General features: G+C 36.0%; 1 protein-coding gene across 1 annotated transcript; it reads left to right on the plus strand.

The window, feature by feature from the left end:
• The first annotated feature begins 890 nt into the window (after positions 1 to 890).
• RIMOC1 (RAB7A interacting MON1-CCZ1 complex subunit 1) lies at positions 891 to 18,364 on the plus strand. Its single transcript, XM_050793471.1, has 6 exons — positions 891 to 1,159; positions 4,477 to 4,583; positions 6,489 to 6,635; positions 7,797 to 7,928; positions 8,815 to 8,929; positions 13,755 to 18,364. The coding sequence occupies exons 1-6, from the start codon at positions 946 to 948 to the stop codon at positions 14,036 to 14,038; spliced, it is 999 nt and encodes a 332-aa protein (XP_050649428.1). The 5' UTR covers positions 891 to 945; the 3' UTR covers positions 14,039 to 18,364.
• The last annotated feature ends 2,247 nt before the right edge of the window (positions 18,365 to 20,611 follow it).

Consider the following 20,611-nt stretch of genomic DNA (forward strand, 5'->3'; position numbering starts at 1 on the left):
AAAGTCATTGTGGTCAATCACTTATAAATCACAATACACTTTTTTTCCCTATTTTTAGTATTTTTCTATTATATAAAAAACTACCTTCCATAAGAAATGGTAGGATGGAGATTTTTTCAAGATACAGTGTGTTAAACTGAAAAATGAATACACAGAGTTAACGATTTGTTTGACCAGAGGCAAGAAAGTAGTCACGGAAATGCAAAGTGAAGTTAGACTTGCTCACTGAATGCTTTGAAACTCCCAGTTGAGAGGATGAACTTATGCACAATTAGCGCCTTAAGGGAAGGGCTTGAGATGAAAGACAGTGAAAATAGTTTTGTGGCTGCAGAATTCAGTACCACTGGACGCAAGATGTCTAAAGAACTTTAAATGTGAACTCCAAGGGAGGTCAGAGATAAATTCGACTGTTAAATATCAGATTTAGAAAAGCAATATTCAACCACGTAGACTGGCAACTCCAGTAGTGTTTGGAGCTCCCCATCCAGATGTACTACAAACTCTTGGAGACTTGGATGTGTTACACAGGGGACCGGTGGGGTTTCCGTTTCGGACCAGGAGATTATAATCACTTTAAGAACCTCCTTACTACAAGGCCAAAAGTGACAAGCCCTCTCTCCAGACCCTCGCGTCCGCCCTCCAGACTGTGGTTCCCGCGCCGGATAGGGAAGCGGGAATGCGGACGACAATCCGCATCCTGCCAGCCAGACGTCACCAAGCCGTCTTCCAGGAGGCAGGAGGAGAGAGCCGACTTTCCATTGGGTCAGTCGAGGGGCACGGCTGGCTCCCTATTGGCTTACAGGAGGGGGCGAGAGAGAGGCGTGCCTCAACGTCACACCCGCCCCTAGTCTCCTTGCTGCTCAGGATTATGGGAGGGAAGGAAAGTCCAGGAAAAATGACCCGGAACGACCTTTGCCGGCCTGGGCCAGCCCTCTTCCGGAGCTGATGTCTCCTCCCACCAACCAGGAGAGTTCCGCCCTACGCCCCGCCAGTGCTGGAGGATCAGGTGATTGCGGGCAACACGGTCACGTGGCTGGGGCGCGCCCGCAGATTGTGGCCATGGCGGCCGCATTCTGTAGTGTGGTGAGACGAGTGGAAGAGCTCGGGGACCTGGCTCAGGCCCACATACAGCAACTTAGCGAAGCTGCCGGTGAAGATGGTGAGGGAGCGGAGGAGAGGGAGGCGGGCGGGGCAGACGGCGCTAAGGTACTGGCGCTCGATGGCTATGAGGGCTAGAGGCTGAGGCCTGTGTTCCCTTGGGTCCTAGGCCGCAAGTAGCCAACAGAGGTCTGTTGTTTCTGATCCTCGCTGCTCCATCGATTGCCCACTCCCCAGAACTCACATTGCCAAGACGTTGTCTTCGGAAACCGCATTTTTCAGAACTCATGGAAAATCTGTCCAGATCCGTGCTGATGTAAACTGTCTCGGTAGCAATTTGGTAAAGGGCAGAATCTAAATAAAATACAGAAGTTTAAATAAATGGCTAAGGTGAATGATAACACTCAAATTGGTAATGGTCGTTTGCATCCTGTAAAGATAAAAAGGCAGGTATAACAGTTCCACTTTTTCATTGCTGCGTTGTAAATTTGCATCTTACGTTTTGGAGTCTAAACAACATTCTGTAGAAGAGCTTTACATTGGTGTGTAGACTATTCTGCCTATACATCATGCCAGTTCTCACAAGGGCTCTGTTAAGTATTGGCATAATTGTTTTGGAAAGGTGTAAGCTGTTAGGAAAAACTGGGCTAGGGTATTACCTCAACCTTCTGAATTTAAGTCCAATTCTCTTCATTAGGTCTCACCTGCCTTTAGGTTCTACATTATTCCTTTTCGAGTTTGAGCTATTACTACAGATAGTTTTTAAAATTCTTATGGACTCACTCATATCATTGGACTCATAGGAAAACAGTGGTGGAACATTTTCTTAAGCGATTGAATAGTTGGTGAATTTCTTGTTAAATAGGATCTATGATGAAATGCCTTAGTTTCAGTGAATATTTTTTGCCGGATTATCTTTTCTCAGGAGTGTTTTGTTTTGTTTTGGTTTTAGAGACAGAGTCTCATTCTGTCGCCCAGGCTGGAGCCCCTCTAGTAGTGGGACAACAGGCGCACACCATCACGCCTGGCTAACTTTGGTGTATTTTGTAGAAACGGGGTTCATCATGTTGCCCAGGTTGGTCCTGAACTCCTGGGCTCAAGCATTCCACCCGCCTTGGCTTCCCAAAGTGCTGGGATTACGGGTGTGAGCCACTGTGCCCGTCCAGGAGTGTGTTCTTTAAAGACCTACTACAGACCATCCTGAAGCGGACTTATATTTTGGTCTGTGGATTCACATGAATAATTCTTGGGTAGTAGGAGCTATTAAGTTGAAAGTGTATCTAAGTTACCTGTAATTCCCAGATTCACTTGAACCAGTCCAAAGAGACCAAAGAGTGTTTTTTATTCACTTATCACTGAACCAAAAGCCATTCTCATTTCCCTTGGAAGAGTTCTTTAATCTGGAATGAATGAGAGCTGGAAATAAAAGTCATGTGCTATATATGGAATTCTTGTTTAGAGGCTTTATACTTCTGAAAATTTGCTAAAATAAAATGACAATGTTAGTGGTTCATATTATGAGCCATGGTCAGTATGGAAATCAGTTCAGCATGGAAATCAGTTCAATCTTAAAAATATTACAAGATTTATGAACTGTAATTAAAACAAAATTTCATGTACTTGAATTGAATTTGACATTTTTCCATGCAACAAGAATAATATACATTCAAAATTTGTTCTTTAATGTAACGACTATGTATTTATACTAGGGTATAGGGGTTTGATAATTTCCATTGTCTTCGTCAAATTAGATGAGATACAGCCAGATATTATTTCATCTAATAATGCATTTTTTATTTTAGCCAATTTTTGTTAATTTATTTCTCATTGTACAAGCACAATCTGTTTACTCTATGGAAGTATGTCATGAGGGAGTTTTTCCAGAGATTATATAAGAATCAGTTTCATCTTTTGCTTTGCCAGTCATTACTTTGACTAAATAGTTCTAGTAAAACTACATTTTATGGGCTTTTCCAAAATGTGAGCTATGCCACCACCACACCCCTGCCACAGTAATTATGTCATCAGTTTATGTGACATACTCTTTCAGCAATGGTTTAATGAGTTCGATGCAAATCTTTACATTGAAAATAATGCTGCAAGTTAAAAAACATATCAACACATTCTCTAAAGAAGCACCTAAGGAGTGTCATGTTCCATATAATTTCAGTTTATAGTAGGCTCTTTTTCTGTGTTGTGTGGATGTCACTTCTGGGCTAATGAGAGGTGGGAAGACAGTGCTAAGAAGCAGATTTCAACTCAAGTGAAAGTGGATCTTACAGCAATCAAAATCCAATCTCAGGCTTTACCTGAGAAGACTTAAGGCAGCAGTCACATGATTGCCAACAGACATAACCTGATGGTGCTTTTGCTGCAACAATGAACAGCTTATCTGTCCGTGTAACTCCTGAGGCTAGATCAGGTAGGCCTACACCAAGTGCTACACTATCTGTTCATTGGCCTGTGAAGAAGAAACAGATATATTTTAGAATATCAGAGTATGTTTCAGAAGGGAAGCACAGAGAGGCAAACTCAGGGAGTTTAGTGTCTTGATAGTGGGTGTATCTAAATGTGACTACATGAAGTGCTGCAGAAGGGTGGATAGTACCTTGGAGTGGACACATAAGAAAAGGTGAAATCATAGAAGCAACAAAGGGATTATGACATTAGAGAAAGGGAAAAAAAATCAGGAGATGGTGAAGGTGGAGGGAGGGTGAGTTGTGATTAGAAGACTTATTAGAAGTGTTTAGTTCCTTTTCTTCCAAGTTTTGAGGAAATGAGGTAATTTGTTTCTAAGTTTTTAAAGGAATTAAATACATAGATGTATTATATAATTTTAATCGTAGTAGATATAAACAATTATAAAATTATAATTGCTCATAATGCTGGCATTTTATAAGGAATGCGATTTTGTCAATCATGGTTTTTTGCATGACATTTGCAACTACATTTATGAAATTGTAAGTTTTCAGTGGAAGCCCTTTCTGTAGATTTATGTATATTATTTGTATATTCAGTAAGTTTTAAATTTAACTATTTTGAGTGCATTATTATCATGAAAGAAGCATAATGAGAATACAGACTGCATTTGAGAAATGGCAAGATTGACTCTAGAAAGTTTTCAGTATTTTGCTTTCTAGAATAAATTTTCATGATAAATTTACTTAATTAGGATTAGGCATTATGAGATATTTCATATTTTAGATATTATGAGCCATGGTCAGCATAGATATTATTACTATAATGCTGTTTCTCCATATGCCATAATATTATTTCATCTTGTCATTTCATCATTTCATCTTCATACATAATTTGTTTTTTGTTTAAATAACACTCTGAAACTATGTGATGTAATTCTCATGTTTTTATTTCTTATAGATCACTTTTTAATTCGGGCCTCTGCAGCATTAGAAAAATTGAAACTCCTATGTGGAGAAGAGAAAGAATGTTCAAATCCATCAAATCTTCTAGAACTTTACACACAGGTACTGAAAGAGATGTGGACTCTGGCATTTTATGAGGGCAGGTTGTTTATTTAGATGATTGACTCCAATTTTAGGTAAAATGAAATCAGTTTATTCCATATTTCAAGTGTTTAATTTTGTTCAAAAAACTATGAATAAAACACAAAAACTTGAAACTTTGAGGCAGTATGAAAAGAAGTAAGATTTATTAGATGTGTTAATTAGAAAAGTCAGGAAAAAAATCTTACAGATAATAGAATTGTTTTCCTTTAGAGATAATTGAACAGGACACTAGTGTGTGCAATGTCCAATCTCTTGAAAGTTTCAGAGGGAGCAGGGGGGGATATAAGGGCCCTGACTTTTTTTTTCCCCCTGAAATTTACCTTCCCTAGGATTCTCGATATTACTCTCCCTGCTAGTGTCATGCATATCTATGCGATTTTTCTGTTCACCCACTTGTTTTTTAACTTTCCTTTCCAAATCAGGCTGCTATGTGGACAATGCCTTTTTTTCTTGGTTTTCTGAAATGCTGCTGAGGCATGCTAACATCAAGAAATGTAATTTTATTACAGTAACTAACATTTATATAGCACTTTGTAGTTGATAGAGTGTTTTCATATGCCCTTTTTGGATTGCTAAGGGATAATAAAACTGAAGTGGTTACAGAAAGTACAGTAAACTTAGGCTTCCCAAGTGCCCATTTATAGCATTTAAATGCCTCGTGCTGTTCTTCCTGTTAGGAAGTTTCTAAAGATAGCTTCTGCCTTCAAACACCATGGCTGAGTAAGCCTAACAGCTACTCACAAACCACAGAGAACTGTTTAAGTTTGGCAGGTATTTTGCTTGGCTTTCTTTCCTTTCAGAAAACTCTGGGCTTGTCTGCATATGTTGTATGTCATCTCATTTTTTTCAAATGAGAGTGTTCCAAACATTTAACTTAGTTACTAGAATAAGGCAAAAGACCTAGACATACAGATTTCAATTTTCCAAATCCTCTTAAAACCTATTTATGGTTCTGAATCAACAGATCACCTTTCATATGATGATGAAATCATATATGATGATCTCTCCTTACTGGCTTAGGCCTTTCACACAATAACACTTACTGCTCCTTTTCACAGAAAGTAAAAGCACTAACTGGGTGCTAGGTAACATTTCTAGTACTTTACATATGTTAATTAATTTTATACTCCAACAAGGAACTTTGAAAAGTATTTTAGTCCGATTTATCATTTAGTCAATTAAGAAGCTGAAGCTCAAAAAAGATAAAACTGACTTGTCTTTGGTTAGTTAAGTGATTAGTGGTAGAACTGACACTAGAACCCAGTTTCCTTAGTCTTAGTTCAATAGATTGAAAAAGGAAAAAGGATTGAGGAGTTTTATATGCTTTAACAGCATCTCTAATATTTAGGAATACTGGGGGCTTAGTGTTTGAGTTGCATATGTTGATGGTATGTTTACTCTATTGGGTAGCAGGATACATATGCCCCTAATACTGGCTCTGTATTTGGGAAAACAAATAAATCCTTTGAAGGTTCAAAACTGGAAGTAGTGACCTTAACTTGATACAGCAGGCATTTAGGAAAATTTCAGGGATTATATAAATAGCAGAATATAATAATTATGTTTTTCATAATTCTATATAATTAAATTCTGTAAATTAAAGCTCTATTTTTTTTTGAGGGAAAGAAAGATTATCATTAATTCAGTACTTTAGTAAAATACCTATGAAGTTTTCTTTAAAATCTTTCTCAAATTATATTTACATCTAGACATTTTGCCTACTTCTCAAATTTACATATTGAGCTAGAAGATTTAAATGTGTAATAAAGCACCTATATGTGCAAGGTGAAACTGTAAGAATTGTTGTTTTTCAATTTTAAATCATTGATAAATGCCTTTCTTTTTTTTTTTTTTTTTTTTTAGGCTATTTTGGACATGACATATTTTGAGGAGAACAAGCTAGTAGATGAAGATTTTCCTGAAGACTCTTCTTCACAGAAAGTAAAAGAGCTGATCAGTTTTCTTTCAGAACCAGAAATTTTAGTCAAGGAAAATAATATGCATCCAAAAGTAAGTTTTACGTTCCTGTTAATTATGATGGAATATTGCTGGTACTGTCCTGCTCTTTGGAGTCTCTATTTTTTTTCTTCTTGATTGTATCTTTGTTTCTTAAATTAAGATTGGAAGAGGGAGATAAAAGAGCTTAACGCTTCAAACCAATGTTGCAACAAAAGTATCATATTTTACTAAATGTATTTCAGAATATTTGCATAATAGAATTTGTAATAGCAGTGCCTACTCATTTTTTTTAACATAGATATTCCCATATCCACTCCGTTTACTTTTGCAGATGCTGTTTTCTTGAAGGTCACTATTAATCTAATTACCACATCTGTTGTCCTTATAGTCCTTAGTCTCTCGAACATTTACTCCCCTTCTTAACATTGATCACCCCCTCCCTCTGAGACCCTACCTGCTCCTTTTCCACTTCTTCATGTCTGAAATGTCTTCTCTTGCTAGCAACTGTCCTGCCTTCCATTCTAGAAGCACAGGTACTAGCCAAGGATGTCTCCTTCATCACTGATAGTCTCTATTCTGTCTTTACTTGACAACCTGTTCACAGGCTTTGTACTGTCATCTCTATTTGAATAATCCTATTATTTTTTATCTCTAGTCCTGGATACTCTTTCATGCAAATAATTTCTCATCTTTAACTGCCTGCTGTCTATCTACCTAGATATTTTTTTTCTCTGTTTATATATCAGGGGAGGCTGTGGAAACATTATCCCCAAATTTAAATGACAAACCGCTTTAAAATTTTTGATTTATTAGAATTATTTTTGGGTGTAAATTTTCATTATTTTATTCGAGTGATAGTAGAAATAGATATGATCTCACTTCAAGTAATGTATTTGTGAAAAGTTACCTTTTTAATGAAATGATGACTACTTATGTTGCAAACCTGTTAGGATAATTTGCTAGTAAAAATGTGTTTTAAATTATTTTGTAAAACTACTTATAAATTGAAGTAGTTATTTTAATTTTCATGCATTAATAGGCTTGCATATTTATAATTGATTGAAACTAAGGCTTCCCTGTGTAAGTAGCTAAACAAAGGGCACATTTTGTGATGTGAGAATGTTTTCAATTGCTGAGTTTTTGAAATTTAACTTCAACTTTTACAGACATCCAGTTTCCCTTTTTAGCTATGTCTTTTTGTGTGTGTTTCAGCACTGCAATTTGCTTGGGGATGAGCTACTGGAATGTCTGTCTTGGAGACGAGGAGCCCTGCTGTATATGTATTGTCATTCTCTTACCAAAAGAAGAGAATGGCTCTTAAGAAAATCCAGTTTGCTTAAAAAGGTAAGAAGACATTCCCTACACATTTTTCATTGTTGACATTTATAGGTTTCAAAAAGCTGTCTATGTTGTACTACTAAGAGGAGTGGATCAAAGGGTCTTTGGTTTGTATTCTATATCTTTTATTTACTAGCTGTGTAATCATAAATAAATTGGGCTTGTTGTGAAGACTAAATCAGATAACATGTGAAAGCACTTTGTAATCTGTGAAGTTCTTTTTTTTAAGGATTTGTATTATTTTAAATATAAGATAAACTATATTACTTTCTAAACTTTTAAACAAATTTTGTCCTGAAAGAAACACTTGTGAGCCTGTCAGCAGATCACTTCTAAGGAACTCACATGACCCTGCTTCTAGAAAATGGTGGCCCTCTGATTCACTTGACCATTATGACTGAATCATTAAATCCAAAATATGAGTCTTGGTATTGTATCACTAAGGATTCTAACTTGGGTTAAATGTACACATAATTTAGGTGGGCTTGGAAATGGGAGGCCACACTTGCAGATATAAAAGTTTGATCATAATATTTCTAAATTATAAGTACATATGTGCTTTGAATACATTGTTGTTGAGCACATCTTTATTATCTTTATTCTTTTCTTCCTCTGATAACATCTTTAACAAATATATTACTGAAATGTGTTTCTGGTTAATGCATTCTTTTTTTTTTTAGTACTCTTACTACTAGAGCATTTCAAGGGGTATATTTATATTAGCAGAGTCTTGGGATAGTGGGTCTTTATACCATTGAAATAGAATAGGTGTAAGCTATGTCTATATATTAACCAATTTTCTCTTGAGTGAAGAATGGAAAATATTAATATTTGAAGTTTATATATCTCTGCAGATAAAACTTTCAATTCTTTGGCTCTGACTTTTATTTAGTACCTTCTTGATGGAATCAGTTACTTGCTACAGATGCTAAATTATCGATGTCCTATCCAGTTAAATGAAGGAGTTTCTTTCCAAGACCTAGACACAGCTAAATTACTGAGTGCAGGTAATGTGATCTCTCATTAAATTTTCTAAGTGATTTAAAGCTTCTTAAGATTTTAGGAAGTTTATTAGATTTCACTTTGATTTAAATAAATGTCAAGGTAGATTATAGACAAAAAAGTAATCGGTCATAAAAGGGCTTATACAAAATTCAAAGATAAAATCTTTTGATGTGATACAGAAAAATATTTCTAATCCCTTGTGTTAAGTAATTTTGGAAGTTATGTATTGTGTTCCTTCTGCTCATTTTGCATCCTCACACAGTTGTGTAATTAGTTTGTTTTCACACTGTTATAAAGATACTACCTGAGACTGGGTAATTTAAAACAAAAGAGGTTTAATTGACTTTCAGTTCCACTTGGCTGGGAAGGTGTCAGGAAACTTACAATCATGGTGGAAGGGGAAGCAGGCACGTCTTAAATGGCGGCAGGTGAGACAGAGCATGTGTGAGTGCAAGAAAAACTATTATTTATAAAACCATCAGATCTCATGAGAATTCACTCACTATCATGAGAACAGCATGAGAGAAACCACGTGAATGATCCAGTCCCCTCCCACCAGCTTCCTCCCTCAACACCTGGGGATTATAATTCAAGATGAGATTTGGGTGGGGACACAAAGCCAAACCATGTCAATCCTCAGTCAGCATTTTATCAGAATTAGATTTGGCTACTTGTAACTAACTGGAAGTAACTTGTAAACAAGGTAGATATTTAGTGATCTTTCACACAGGAAAGGTCCAGAGCTGGTACAGTGGCTCCATCTCATCATGTTCTTACCTTTTTCCTCCATTCATCTTTAAAACAAGACTCTCTCTTTATGGGGAGGCACTTTATTTAGAATATAATACTTTCCAGACTGTGCAGCATGCATCTCTGTTTAGGACATTGCTTTTATTCTCAGTATCCCGAGATGTTCCTGGAGCTCCTTCAGTCTCACCTGTGTTTCAGGCTACAGGCATAGCAAAAGGGAATTTCAGTCTAACAGAACTTCAGAAAGTCTGTTCTGTTAGACCGTCCTTCTCAGAAGTTTCTTACAACCTCCATTTCACTGGCCAGAATTTAATCATATGACTTTACTTAGCTGTAAGGAAACCTGGAAAGTATAGTCCTTAACCTGATACATTGCCATCCCAAATAAAATTAAGGTTGTTTACTAAGAAAGGGGTATTGGGGAGAATGAATACTGGTTGGCAACTATACATTTCTGCCACAAGCATCTGTGTACTTGAAAATTCAAGGAACTGAATATAGAGCATCATCTGGGTTTTAGACTTGTGTGTGGGAAGAGAAGAACCATTTACTTTTACCATCTCCTTATAAATGGAAGAACTGAGGTCCAGGTAAACCCAGATGAATTGGTCAAGGTCAAATAGCTGCAAGTAACATTAGATCACATGTGTAAATTTTTTTACTTCATCTGAAGTTTTGATGGGAAAAAAATGAAATATGAAGAATAATTAGAATACCTCTTTGGAAATATTCTAGTATTTTAAGTATGTTTTAATTCTTTCTGTTTCTTTGTTAGCCTCTCCAGGATTGTTCTATTTGAAAGCATTTTATAGAAAAAAAAAATGGTGATTTAAGTGACATGATGTCCAAAAATTATTACTTTCTGCTCATTTAGACAAATATTTCATTCTAAAACAACTTATTGTGAATACAAAAAGCTCCCTCAGTGGGCATGACATTTTGACAAACATGGGGTATTTGATGTATTTATGGCAAGTATATACTAGTTATTAGTTATTTCAGATAACTAGGAACCAATTAGAGGCATTGAAAATGCCTTGTTAAAAATTTCTATTTTCACACATAGACTGATTAAATTGAATTCTTAATGTGGGACACTTTAAAAGAAAAAGGTGGGGGTAGGCACTAAAGCTCATTTAGAACCAAAGGGAGTGGTACAAATCACCTGCTTTCCTAATTCTCCCATTTCTAGTTATAAAGTAAGACACTCTCATAGCCTGGAATTTTTTCTTCAGGAAGCAGGTAATATTGGTGGCATCTCTTTGTCATACTTTGAATTTACTAGCTCCTAGTTTCAGTTGCTTCTTCAACAAGGGAATTAAAAGGGTCAGATAGGGTAGCATTTTCCAGACAAAAAGAAACAGTATAGGCACCACAGCAGTTTTGCTACATACTGTCCTAAGTCCTCTTATGGTGCTGGCTTTTTGTTCTCATCTAAACAAGTTTACGCTTGAACCCGGGAGATGGAGGTTGCAGTGAACTGAGATCTCGCCACTGCATTCCAGCCTGGGGGATAGAGTGAGACTCCGTCTCAAAAAACAAAAACAAAAACAAAACAAAAAAATGTAAGTTTGCCTCCTTTAGGAGGCCAAGGCAGGATGATCACTAGAGAAAAGCCAGGAGTTCAAGACATAGTGAGACATCATCCATCATCTCTACAAAAACTAAAAAAAAAAAAAAAAAAAATTATCCAGGCTTGGTAGCGCGTGACTGTAGTTCCAGCTACATGGCAGGCTGAGGTGAGAGAATCAGTTGAGCCCAGGAGTTTGAGGCTGCAGTGAGCCCTGATTGCACAGCTGCACTCTAGCCTGGGTAACAGAGTGAGACCTGGTCTGAGAAAAAAGAAAAAAAGGTTGCTTTGCCCAAATGTATCTGTCTGAACATGATTAGATTAGAAGCCGGGAAACCTACTTTCATAGGCTGAATTACTCCTAAGTCCCTTTTGGAGAGGCTCAAATTATTTTTTGTTAGTCGATATAAAATACAATTCTGAATAATTCTTAATATTTAGGGAGAAAAGTTCTATATGAGACATCAAATTTTCTATGGCTAGATCTTGGTGATAATTTACCTAATTTTAGATAAAACTCAAAACTGTGTATGGTTTTTGTTACTTTTTCTAAGGTAAGATAATCATATTATTGTTTAGACATTATCTGTATATCATTAAATTTTATGCAGTAAGCCCTTGTGTCTCACCTCTGAGCCTCATTGTTCTGTGAAGTGGGGCCAGAGAATTTTAATCTTTGGACATGGCCTTATCAGATGAATGTGTTATAAAAATTCCCTTGTCAGAATAAACCTGGAATCACATGGGGGTAAATAAAAAAACTGTCCAACTTTTATACCCTTTGTTTACACCCTTAATACAACTGAGGACCCTCCCTCCCCTACAAATCAGAGCTGGTATCACAAAGGGTTGTATGAGTGGGAGGGAGGTGATGAAGAGAGGTTGGGTTAATGGGTACAAACATACAGTTAGAAAGAAGGAATAAGTTCTGAAGGCAAAAGTTTGAGAACCACTATTTATTGTATAGCCATTTGTATTAGTCCATTTTCACGTCGCCGATAAAGACATACCCAAGACTGGGAAGAAAAAAATAGGTTTAATGGACTCATGGTTCCACGTTGCTGGGAGGCCTCATAATCATGGTGGAAAGCAAAAGGCACTTCTTACATGGCGGTGACAAGAGAGAAGGAGAGAGAAATGAAAGCGGAAACCCCTTATAAAACTATTAGATCTCTTGAGACTTATTCACTACCACAAGAACAGTATGGGGGAAACCACCCCCGTGATTCAGTTATCTCCCTCTGGGTCCCTCCCACAACACATGGGAATTATGAGGGTACAATTCAAGATGAGATTTGGATGGGGACACAGAGCCAAACCATATCACCATTCATTCAGCTATTCTGCTGAGCCTGTTGTTTCTCTTGCTACTATTTATAAGCAGAAATTGAGGTGAAGTGAAGGTGAATACTGCAGGAACAAATTTTGATACTTTAAAAAACTTGCAATAGATTCAACACAGAAACTACCACCGTTCTGAAAGCTGAATTTTTCATATCCAGTGCCATCATAGTCACTTTTGTTGTATCATATTAGGTGAACAACAGACATGATGCTCATTTATTTGAAGTAATCTTTTCTAATCACAGAAGCACATTAGAATACGTCATTTATTTTTTTCTTTAATGGCTTTTAAGAAGTTACATTTTTATTTCATATGTTCTTTAGGAAAATTCCATGAATTAAGTAGGGGATGCAAACTCCTTATTTTTCAGATTTCAAACCTGAGATTCAAAGAGCTTTGGTGACTTGCCCAAAGACACAAAGCCAGTAATTTATACCCAGATCTTTTTCATTCTAGGTTTATTTGTCTTTCTGCCAAATTAATACACTTTATGCACCATAAATGTTTAATTATATAATTGCCTACTGGAAAAACTACCCATAAGAAGAAAGAGTTCAACTTTTGATGAAAATTCTGCAGCATATTCTCTTTTTTTCTGGTAATACAAAGCATCTTGGAAATAACACCTTTAATAATTGTATGGACTCTCAGGCATGATTATGCATGATAATTTCTTAGACTTTTAGAGAAATATAGGATGTCTAGGATGCCTGACTTTAGCTATATGAATCATCCTAGAGCATACCCCAAAATAAAGGGTGTGTCCATGGATGGAATTCAGGGAGTTTATAAGTACTCTGAAATTGACTGCAGAATTTGGGGTGTATATTCTGGGAGAAGTTCTGTTCCTTAAATTAGATTCTTGGAGAAGTTCTAGAGTGGACCCCAAAAAGGTCAAAATCACTTACCTAAATGATTCTCTAAAAAAATTCTCTGGTACTCTGTTTTTCTTTTTGTAATGGGCCTCCTTTATCAGCAAAATAGATATAAACATGCTTATTAAATGAAGATTGTATTAGTCATATTTTGCTTTTGTGTTACTGTTAAAGTGAGAATAGAAAATGCTTAATGACAAAAGGAACTTTAATTCAAGTTTAGTTAATAACTAGGGTTTCTTTTTAAGCTTTTAATTCTAATCTGTCAACCTAAATGACTTTCCCAGGAATATTTAGTGACATTCATCTGCTGGCTATGATGTACAGTGGAGAAATGTGTTACTGGGGATCGAAGTATTGTGCTGATCAGCAACCAGAAAATCATGAAGTGGATACTAGTGTTTCTGGAGCAGGCTGCACTACACACAAGGAACCCTTGGATTTCCGAGAAGTAGGAGAAAAGATCTTGAAAAAGTATGTATCTGTGTGTGAAGGACCCCTGAAAGAACAAGAATGGAATACAACGAATGCAAAACAAATTTTAAACTTCTTTCATCATCGCTGTAACTAGAAAGTTCATCTAGTCCTTTTCAAATAGAAAAACAACAAAACCCATGAAATGGAAAAGAGAGTTCCAAAAAAGAAGACATGTTGATACTGAATATGAGAACATTACACTGCATAAAGATATCCAACTTGGGTATCCTTCTTTAAACACCATCACCATCTTTTTCATTATATATTCTTAAACCTATGAAGGGATGATTCTTTAATTTCTAAAGTGTTTTTCAAACTCACTTTAAAATACAGATGTTATGTCACTAATAATGAGTAGTAACCCAATTTAGCTTTACAAAGATTTTTTCTGTTACTTTAGATTTTTTTTATTGTGGTATATGTAACACAAGTTTACCATTTTTATCATCTTTAGATTATTTTGTATAATCTCCCTACCTTGAAATTTGCCATGAATCAGAAATTAAAGTCAAGTTATCTCACTGCTTTGAATACATAGTATGGATATAAATGTAGGCAAAATGAAAGATTATGACTAATATTCAGATTCCATTTTCAGTAAGGTAAATAATGAAAGATCTCACAAAGGAATCATTGTGTTTAATTATTTTGTCATGTTTTACTAATTGTATTTAAAATTTCTACTTCCTTTAGGCATTTTATAAAAATTTAAAAATTATTTTTCTATTTTGTTTAAAAGAAAATGCATGGCTTTTCAAGTGAGTAATGAAGATAAAAATCAAGTTAGGTTAGTCTACCATTAGTTCATATGCTTTTATAGCACATCTTTTCATACCGTATTGAAATTTTAATGTTTTCTACTTTTAATAATAGGGGTGAGTGTTAAAGGCCAGAGAGCCTAACTTGATATCTTGCTCATGGTCTTTCTGTCTACCTCAACTCCTGTTGTCATCTTTGGATGATCTTTCTGATACCTTGCTGATATCTTGGACTTCTGCCCAGTGACTTTATCACATTCCAGCAGCTTACTCCCGTGCCACACTTTGAATGTCACCATCTTGAATTTCTCTTTCTGGTAAAATTTCAGTAACTGATAACTGCCCTCTTTTCAGTTTTTTCACTTCCTTATTTTATTGACTTTTCTCTCCTTTATGTTCGTTCCACATTCTTCAGTTCCTTCTTACCCCCATTTCTTGACTGTTCCCCTTCCTCCTAAACTATCAGCCCCTTTCAGGCTTTCTTCCCTATCTACCCTCAGCTTTATGGGACACTATATGAACTGATCTCACCAGTTATTCTTCTTCCTCTGGTCTTTTAGTCTAATCCTTCAGCAAGACCCAACCTCAGATTAATCCTATTTATTATCTACCTTTTCTGGGATGCTGAGTTCTTTGTGAAGGGTAGTCCTTCAAAGTAAAATCACTACAAGTATCTCGCTTCAGCCTTAGAAAAGCCCTCAATGTAAACCTTATGTTTGTTACTAGGGTGGCCTCTCTCCCATTTCCCGCTGTGGCTGAGCCAAACTTCATTACTTTCCTTAGGCCCTCTGCCCCTCCCCTAGCATATGACTCTTCCTCCTATTGAACAGAAAATTGGGACTATGAAGAGTTCAACTTGTATTTTCCAACTTCACTCATATTCCCCTGTTTTAGCGGAAAAGAGGTTGCCTGCTTCCTATCAAAGGCTACTCTGCTACACGTTGGTTTCATCTCTGCTGTCTCCCTCATTTCCCCACAAAGTGTTGTCTCACTTTCTGCCTACCTTTTAGGTATTGATCTTCACTAGATTTTCTCTCTCTCTCTTTTTTTACTTTACATATTTTATACAATGTCATTCATAACTATGGCTTCTTTTACCACCTGTAATATCAGACTGAGTCTCAAACATGTAACTTGTATCCTGTCTTCTCTCTTGCTCTCTAAACCTTGTTTCTAATTACCTATCAAATGTCTTCATTAGACATCCCACAGTAATTTTAAACTCAGTGTGTCCAAACATTAAGTCCTCATCTTTTATATAAAATCCTTTCTGCTTTCTAAGTTTTATCTTTTTGGGATTTTCCACAGATCAGGGCAACACAGAATGGCTACCTTCCCAGCCATGTCTCTGTAGTCATCCTGTGTAATCATGTTCTAGTCCAGTGTTGCTCAAACAGTTAAAATCCAGGGTGCTTTTGGTAAACATACAAATTCTGATATAGAGCCTTTGTGGCAAAGGGAATCTCAATTCCTGCCCCAGCCCCCTTGCTTATCCTTACACAGCTAAGATTTTTATTTAACTTAACATTTTAGCAAGTTTTATTATGAAAATACCTTTGTGCTTTCTAAGTATAAAGATTTAAATTATTTTTAATATGGTTTTTAGAACCACAGACTATCCCTCTTTTTAGAGCATCCTGATCAATTGCAAGTACTTCCAGTGCTTCCCCAAATGTGCTTTGTGTTTTCAACCTCAGTAGCCTTGCACACATCATTACTTCTACATCCTTCTTTGTGACCAAGTGAATACCTACCTACCTCTTAGGATTCAGCTTCAGTGATTCTGTTTTCATAGGCTTTTTAAAGCCCTTTTCAGTCAAATTAGATGCTCCTTTGTTCTTGTCCTTTACTCTTCCCCTCCAGTGTTATCACACTGATCACACTGCTTTGTAATTATTTTCTTTATTGTTGGTAAGCTCCATATTTTAAAAATTTACCTGTATACATAGTGCTTAATGCATGGTAGGCCCTTAGTAATGCTTTTGAATTAATGAGGCATGATTCTAAATGCCAAAGTTTGCACAAAAGGGTTGTTGCTATTGGATTCCAAACTGCCATGCCCTCTATACCAGTGGCTGACAAGGCATATAGGGATATATGTCATCCTGAGAGGAGTAAAGTATTTAGATTCTGAACCTGAGGAAAGAGAACTTTCTCTTAAGAAGTTGTAAACTTCCATTTTACCTTCATGTCCCTTGTAGACCATTTTGTCTAACTGGTTGGTACAATTATGAGGGTAGTACTGGGTGCTTTTTATACAACTTTCCATCCCCCACACAGTTGGAGAATAATTTGTAGACCATAGCAGTTAAAATGCTTTTTACTCTGGCATATTATAAAATAATGAACACATTTTATATATATGTTAAAGCCTGCTAAATCATTCACTTAGAATGAAGTAACCGCAAGGTACCAAATACCCCACATAAAGAAAGTACTACACTAAATTCACTCAACTATTGTATGCCTACCATATGCCAGATTTTATCCTAGACACTGAGAATATAGCTTTTTAAAACCCCCTGCTGTTTCAGAGCTTGTATTCTAGTGGAGGAAGTTAGACAAAACATTTTAAGAAATAAATGTATAGAGAGTGTCAAGTGATGAGTACCATCAAGAAGAAAAATGAGGGTAAGGGGCTAGTGTGATAGGGAGAGGGGTGGGATGCTATCATATTTAGGGGTGGTTGGGAACTGTCTACTGCTTCAGCATTCGTATCTTCAAATTTCCCTCCTTTGGTTATATACCTTACATATTCAGCACATTCATATAGAAGTTCTGATACTGAATTAAGGAATGGGTCACTACTTAAGACTTTATCATTTCAGCTACACATAAAAGGTTTCTCGCCACTGTGGATTTTGCTAATGGTTGAGTGATATCTGAAGGCCTTGTTGCGTTTTTTTACACTTGGGGTTTCTCTTCAGTTTGAATTCTCCCATGGTTACCAAAACTCTGTTAAAGGACTTTTCACAGTCCTTAAATTTGTATGGCTGTTTCCAAATATGATTTTTTTTTATGTTAACTGGACTTTCAGACTTTAGTTAAAGACCTGTGTGCTCTGCTGCATTTATAGGGTTTTGGGCTGCTGAGAATAATTGATGCTCATTAAGGTGCAAATCATGACTAAAGACTTTTCTTTCTTCTTTTTCATATAGTAGAGTGAGGTGAGGGTCATGGCTAAAACCCCACAATAACATTACATTCCTAGCTTTACAGTCTTGCTGTGAATTCTCTGGTATTCATTAAAGTGTGAGCTGTGTTAAAAGGCATTCTTAGATTCATTTTAACGGCATTTTTAAAAACTCACAGTTGGGTTAACATGCTGGTTTTAGATTGCTTGTCTCTTCTCTTTCTATCTTACAGGGTTCCTTTTCTAGCTTAAATAAGGGTACTCCATCTGCCATAGAATCCAGGATTCTGTAGTTTTTTAGTTTCACTTCCCTATATTCTTTTTTTTTTTTTTAAATTTTTTAACAATGAGATGATACCATGTTACAGCAGTATTACATTAAGATACATTTAATATAACCACAATTAAAGTATGCATTGTGTATTTATGCTGGTGTTCTTTCATGTTTTTTATTTCTTCTAGTGAAAATTTCCAAGTAAACAGTTTTTGAGCATATACATTTTTAAAAAAATAAAACCATACACCCCTACTTGTTGCTTGTTTTCTTTTATATTTGGCTGTTGCATCAGAATTAAAACTTTCATCATCTCAGTTTACTATTTTAACTTCTGAATGTTATTTCTTCTGGTCCTAATAACTTTTAAAGATGGGGTAATATAGTGGTTAGGATTCTGAGTTCTGGAGCCAGAAGGCCTGAGTTTAATTGTAGCCCTGCCATTTATAATACTAGCTGTGTGACTCTCTCTGTAAGTTATTTAATCTTCCTGTGCCGCCTTATTTTTAACGCAGTAGTAGTACCTACCTCAAGGGTATCGAAGATAAATAATGTTGAGAGTGCTTTAGTTCAGTGCCTAGTACATAAGAGCACAAGAGAATTAGCTGTTACTACACTGTTTCCCTTAATGTCTAGTTCTGTATATAGGCATACCTCATTTAGCATGCTGACTCATTAGCCAGACAATTGAATGACAAACTTGTTGGCCAGGAAAGCACTGCTTTTTCCTTGGTTCAAGTCATGCCAGCCTTTCTAGGTGGGAAGCAGATTTCAGAAAAGAAATCAGGACTTGGATAGGCATCTCAAATGTTTTTTGTGGATATGACTGGAAGAAAACATCCAATTAATTTTCAAAACATTTTCAGCCCTCCCTCAAAATATATATAAAATCCACTGTATTGAGATGTACTAGTCATCTAAATATGTTATACATACCCTATTTAAAACTGAATTTTTCAATCAGCCTGATTGCCTTGACTTCTGATACCTTTTGGTCTAATTCTTAACTCACAGGTCAGAGGCATTCAATGAAATACTGGTTATTTAAATTTAAATACCATACTTAAAAATAGATTATTCTAAATCCTAATATAGCCACATGATTGAGTAGTATGTAGCTGTAAAAATCCATGAGGTATATTTCTGTGTAACTCTGCAGAGTGGTCTTATTAAGTAAAAAACAAAATGGAGAAGGTATATATATGTGTGTATATATATATATACACACACATATATATAATCATATTTAAGAAAGGGGATATAAAACTGTGAGAGTGTGTGTGTGTGTGTGTGTGTGTGTGTGTGTGTGTGGTTAAAAAAAAGAAACAATGGAAGGATAACCAAAACTTTAAAAAGTGGTTACTTATGGTGCTTATGGTGGAGGCAGGAGGAGAGAAACCAGATGGAAAGAACCAGGATGGAAGCTAGATTTCTCTGAATATATCTTGAATTTTCAACATTTGACTTTGGTACATATGTTATTCTAAAAGGAGGTTTAAGTAAAGTTAAGGAAAGCCCTACAAGTCCAAAGCAAAATCAAACAGATGACCTGCGTTGCATATCAAGTTGATGGCTTGAATACACAGGTATGTTTCAATTATCTTTAAAGCATAGTAATTTGTGTGTCCATTCTTAATGGGGTATATCCAAGGGCAAAAAGAAATGTGAAAAAATCTTAAACTCTTCAGTAATTGTTAATCATAACTATGTTAATATAATTAGAAATGAGGATTTTTAGTGTATGAGAAAAGAGACACACATACAAAATCAAAGAGTAAAAAACATCTATAATCCTAAATTTGAATGGGAAATAACACGAAGTTATGTTTTCTCTATATAGAAGACAGTAGGCCTGGAAACCATGTTCAAATACCATTCCCATCAAAATAAGCCAGGGTTTTCTGGAAATATAGCTAACTCTGGCTTGAGCAGGACAATCAAATGACTGATGAGGGAAAATTTTTCTTTAATTCAGCTAACAAAAGAAATTATAAAACTAGAATACTAACATTTTATAACTTGTAAGCAAATAATATTCATTGATAAATGCTGTATCTTTGAGGTGAAAAACTTGCAAGAAATTTGAATGGATCAGTCCAGTGAAACCATTGATCGCTCCGAACATTAGAAAATAAGAATGACTTACAGCTTTCAGTCTCAGTATATAATACCATTTACGAATGTGTTAAAGACACTGTTGACATGCCATCAAGAGTGTCCAGGCCGGGTACAATAGATCACACCTGTAATCCTAGCGCTCTGGAAGGCCACAGCAGGAGGATCACTTGAACCTCGGAGGTCAAGACCAGCCTGGAAAACATGGTGAAACTCCGTCTCTACCAAGAAAAAAAAAAAAGAAGAATATAGAAAAAAGAAAGTCCAGAGTGGTCCAGAAAGACCAACCTGGTTTCTTTAACAAATTTCAAGGGAAAATAAAGGAGGGGGAGTTGTACAATGAAACTTAAGCTTTAAGAGTATGTGTAATGTGTGGACCTTGTTGGG

Source organism: Macaca thibetana, chromosome 6, assembly GCF_024542745.1.
Source record: "Macaca thibetana thibetana isolate TM-01 chromosome 6, ASM2454274v1, whole genome shotgun sequence".
Lineage (NCBI taxonomy): Eukaryota > Metazoa > Chordata > Mammalia > Primates > Cercopithecidae > Macaca > Macaca thibetana.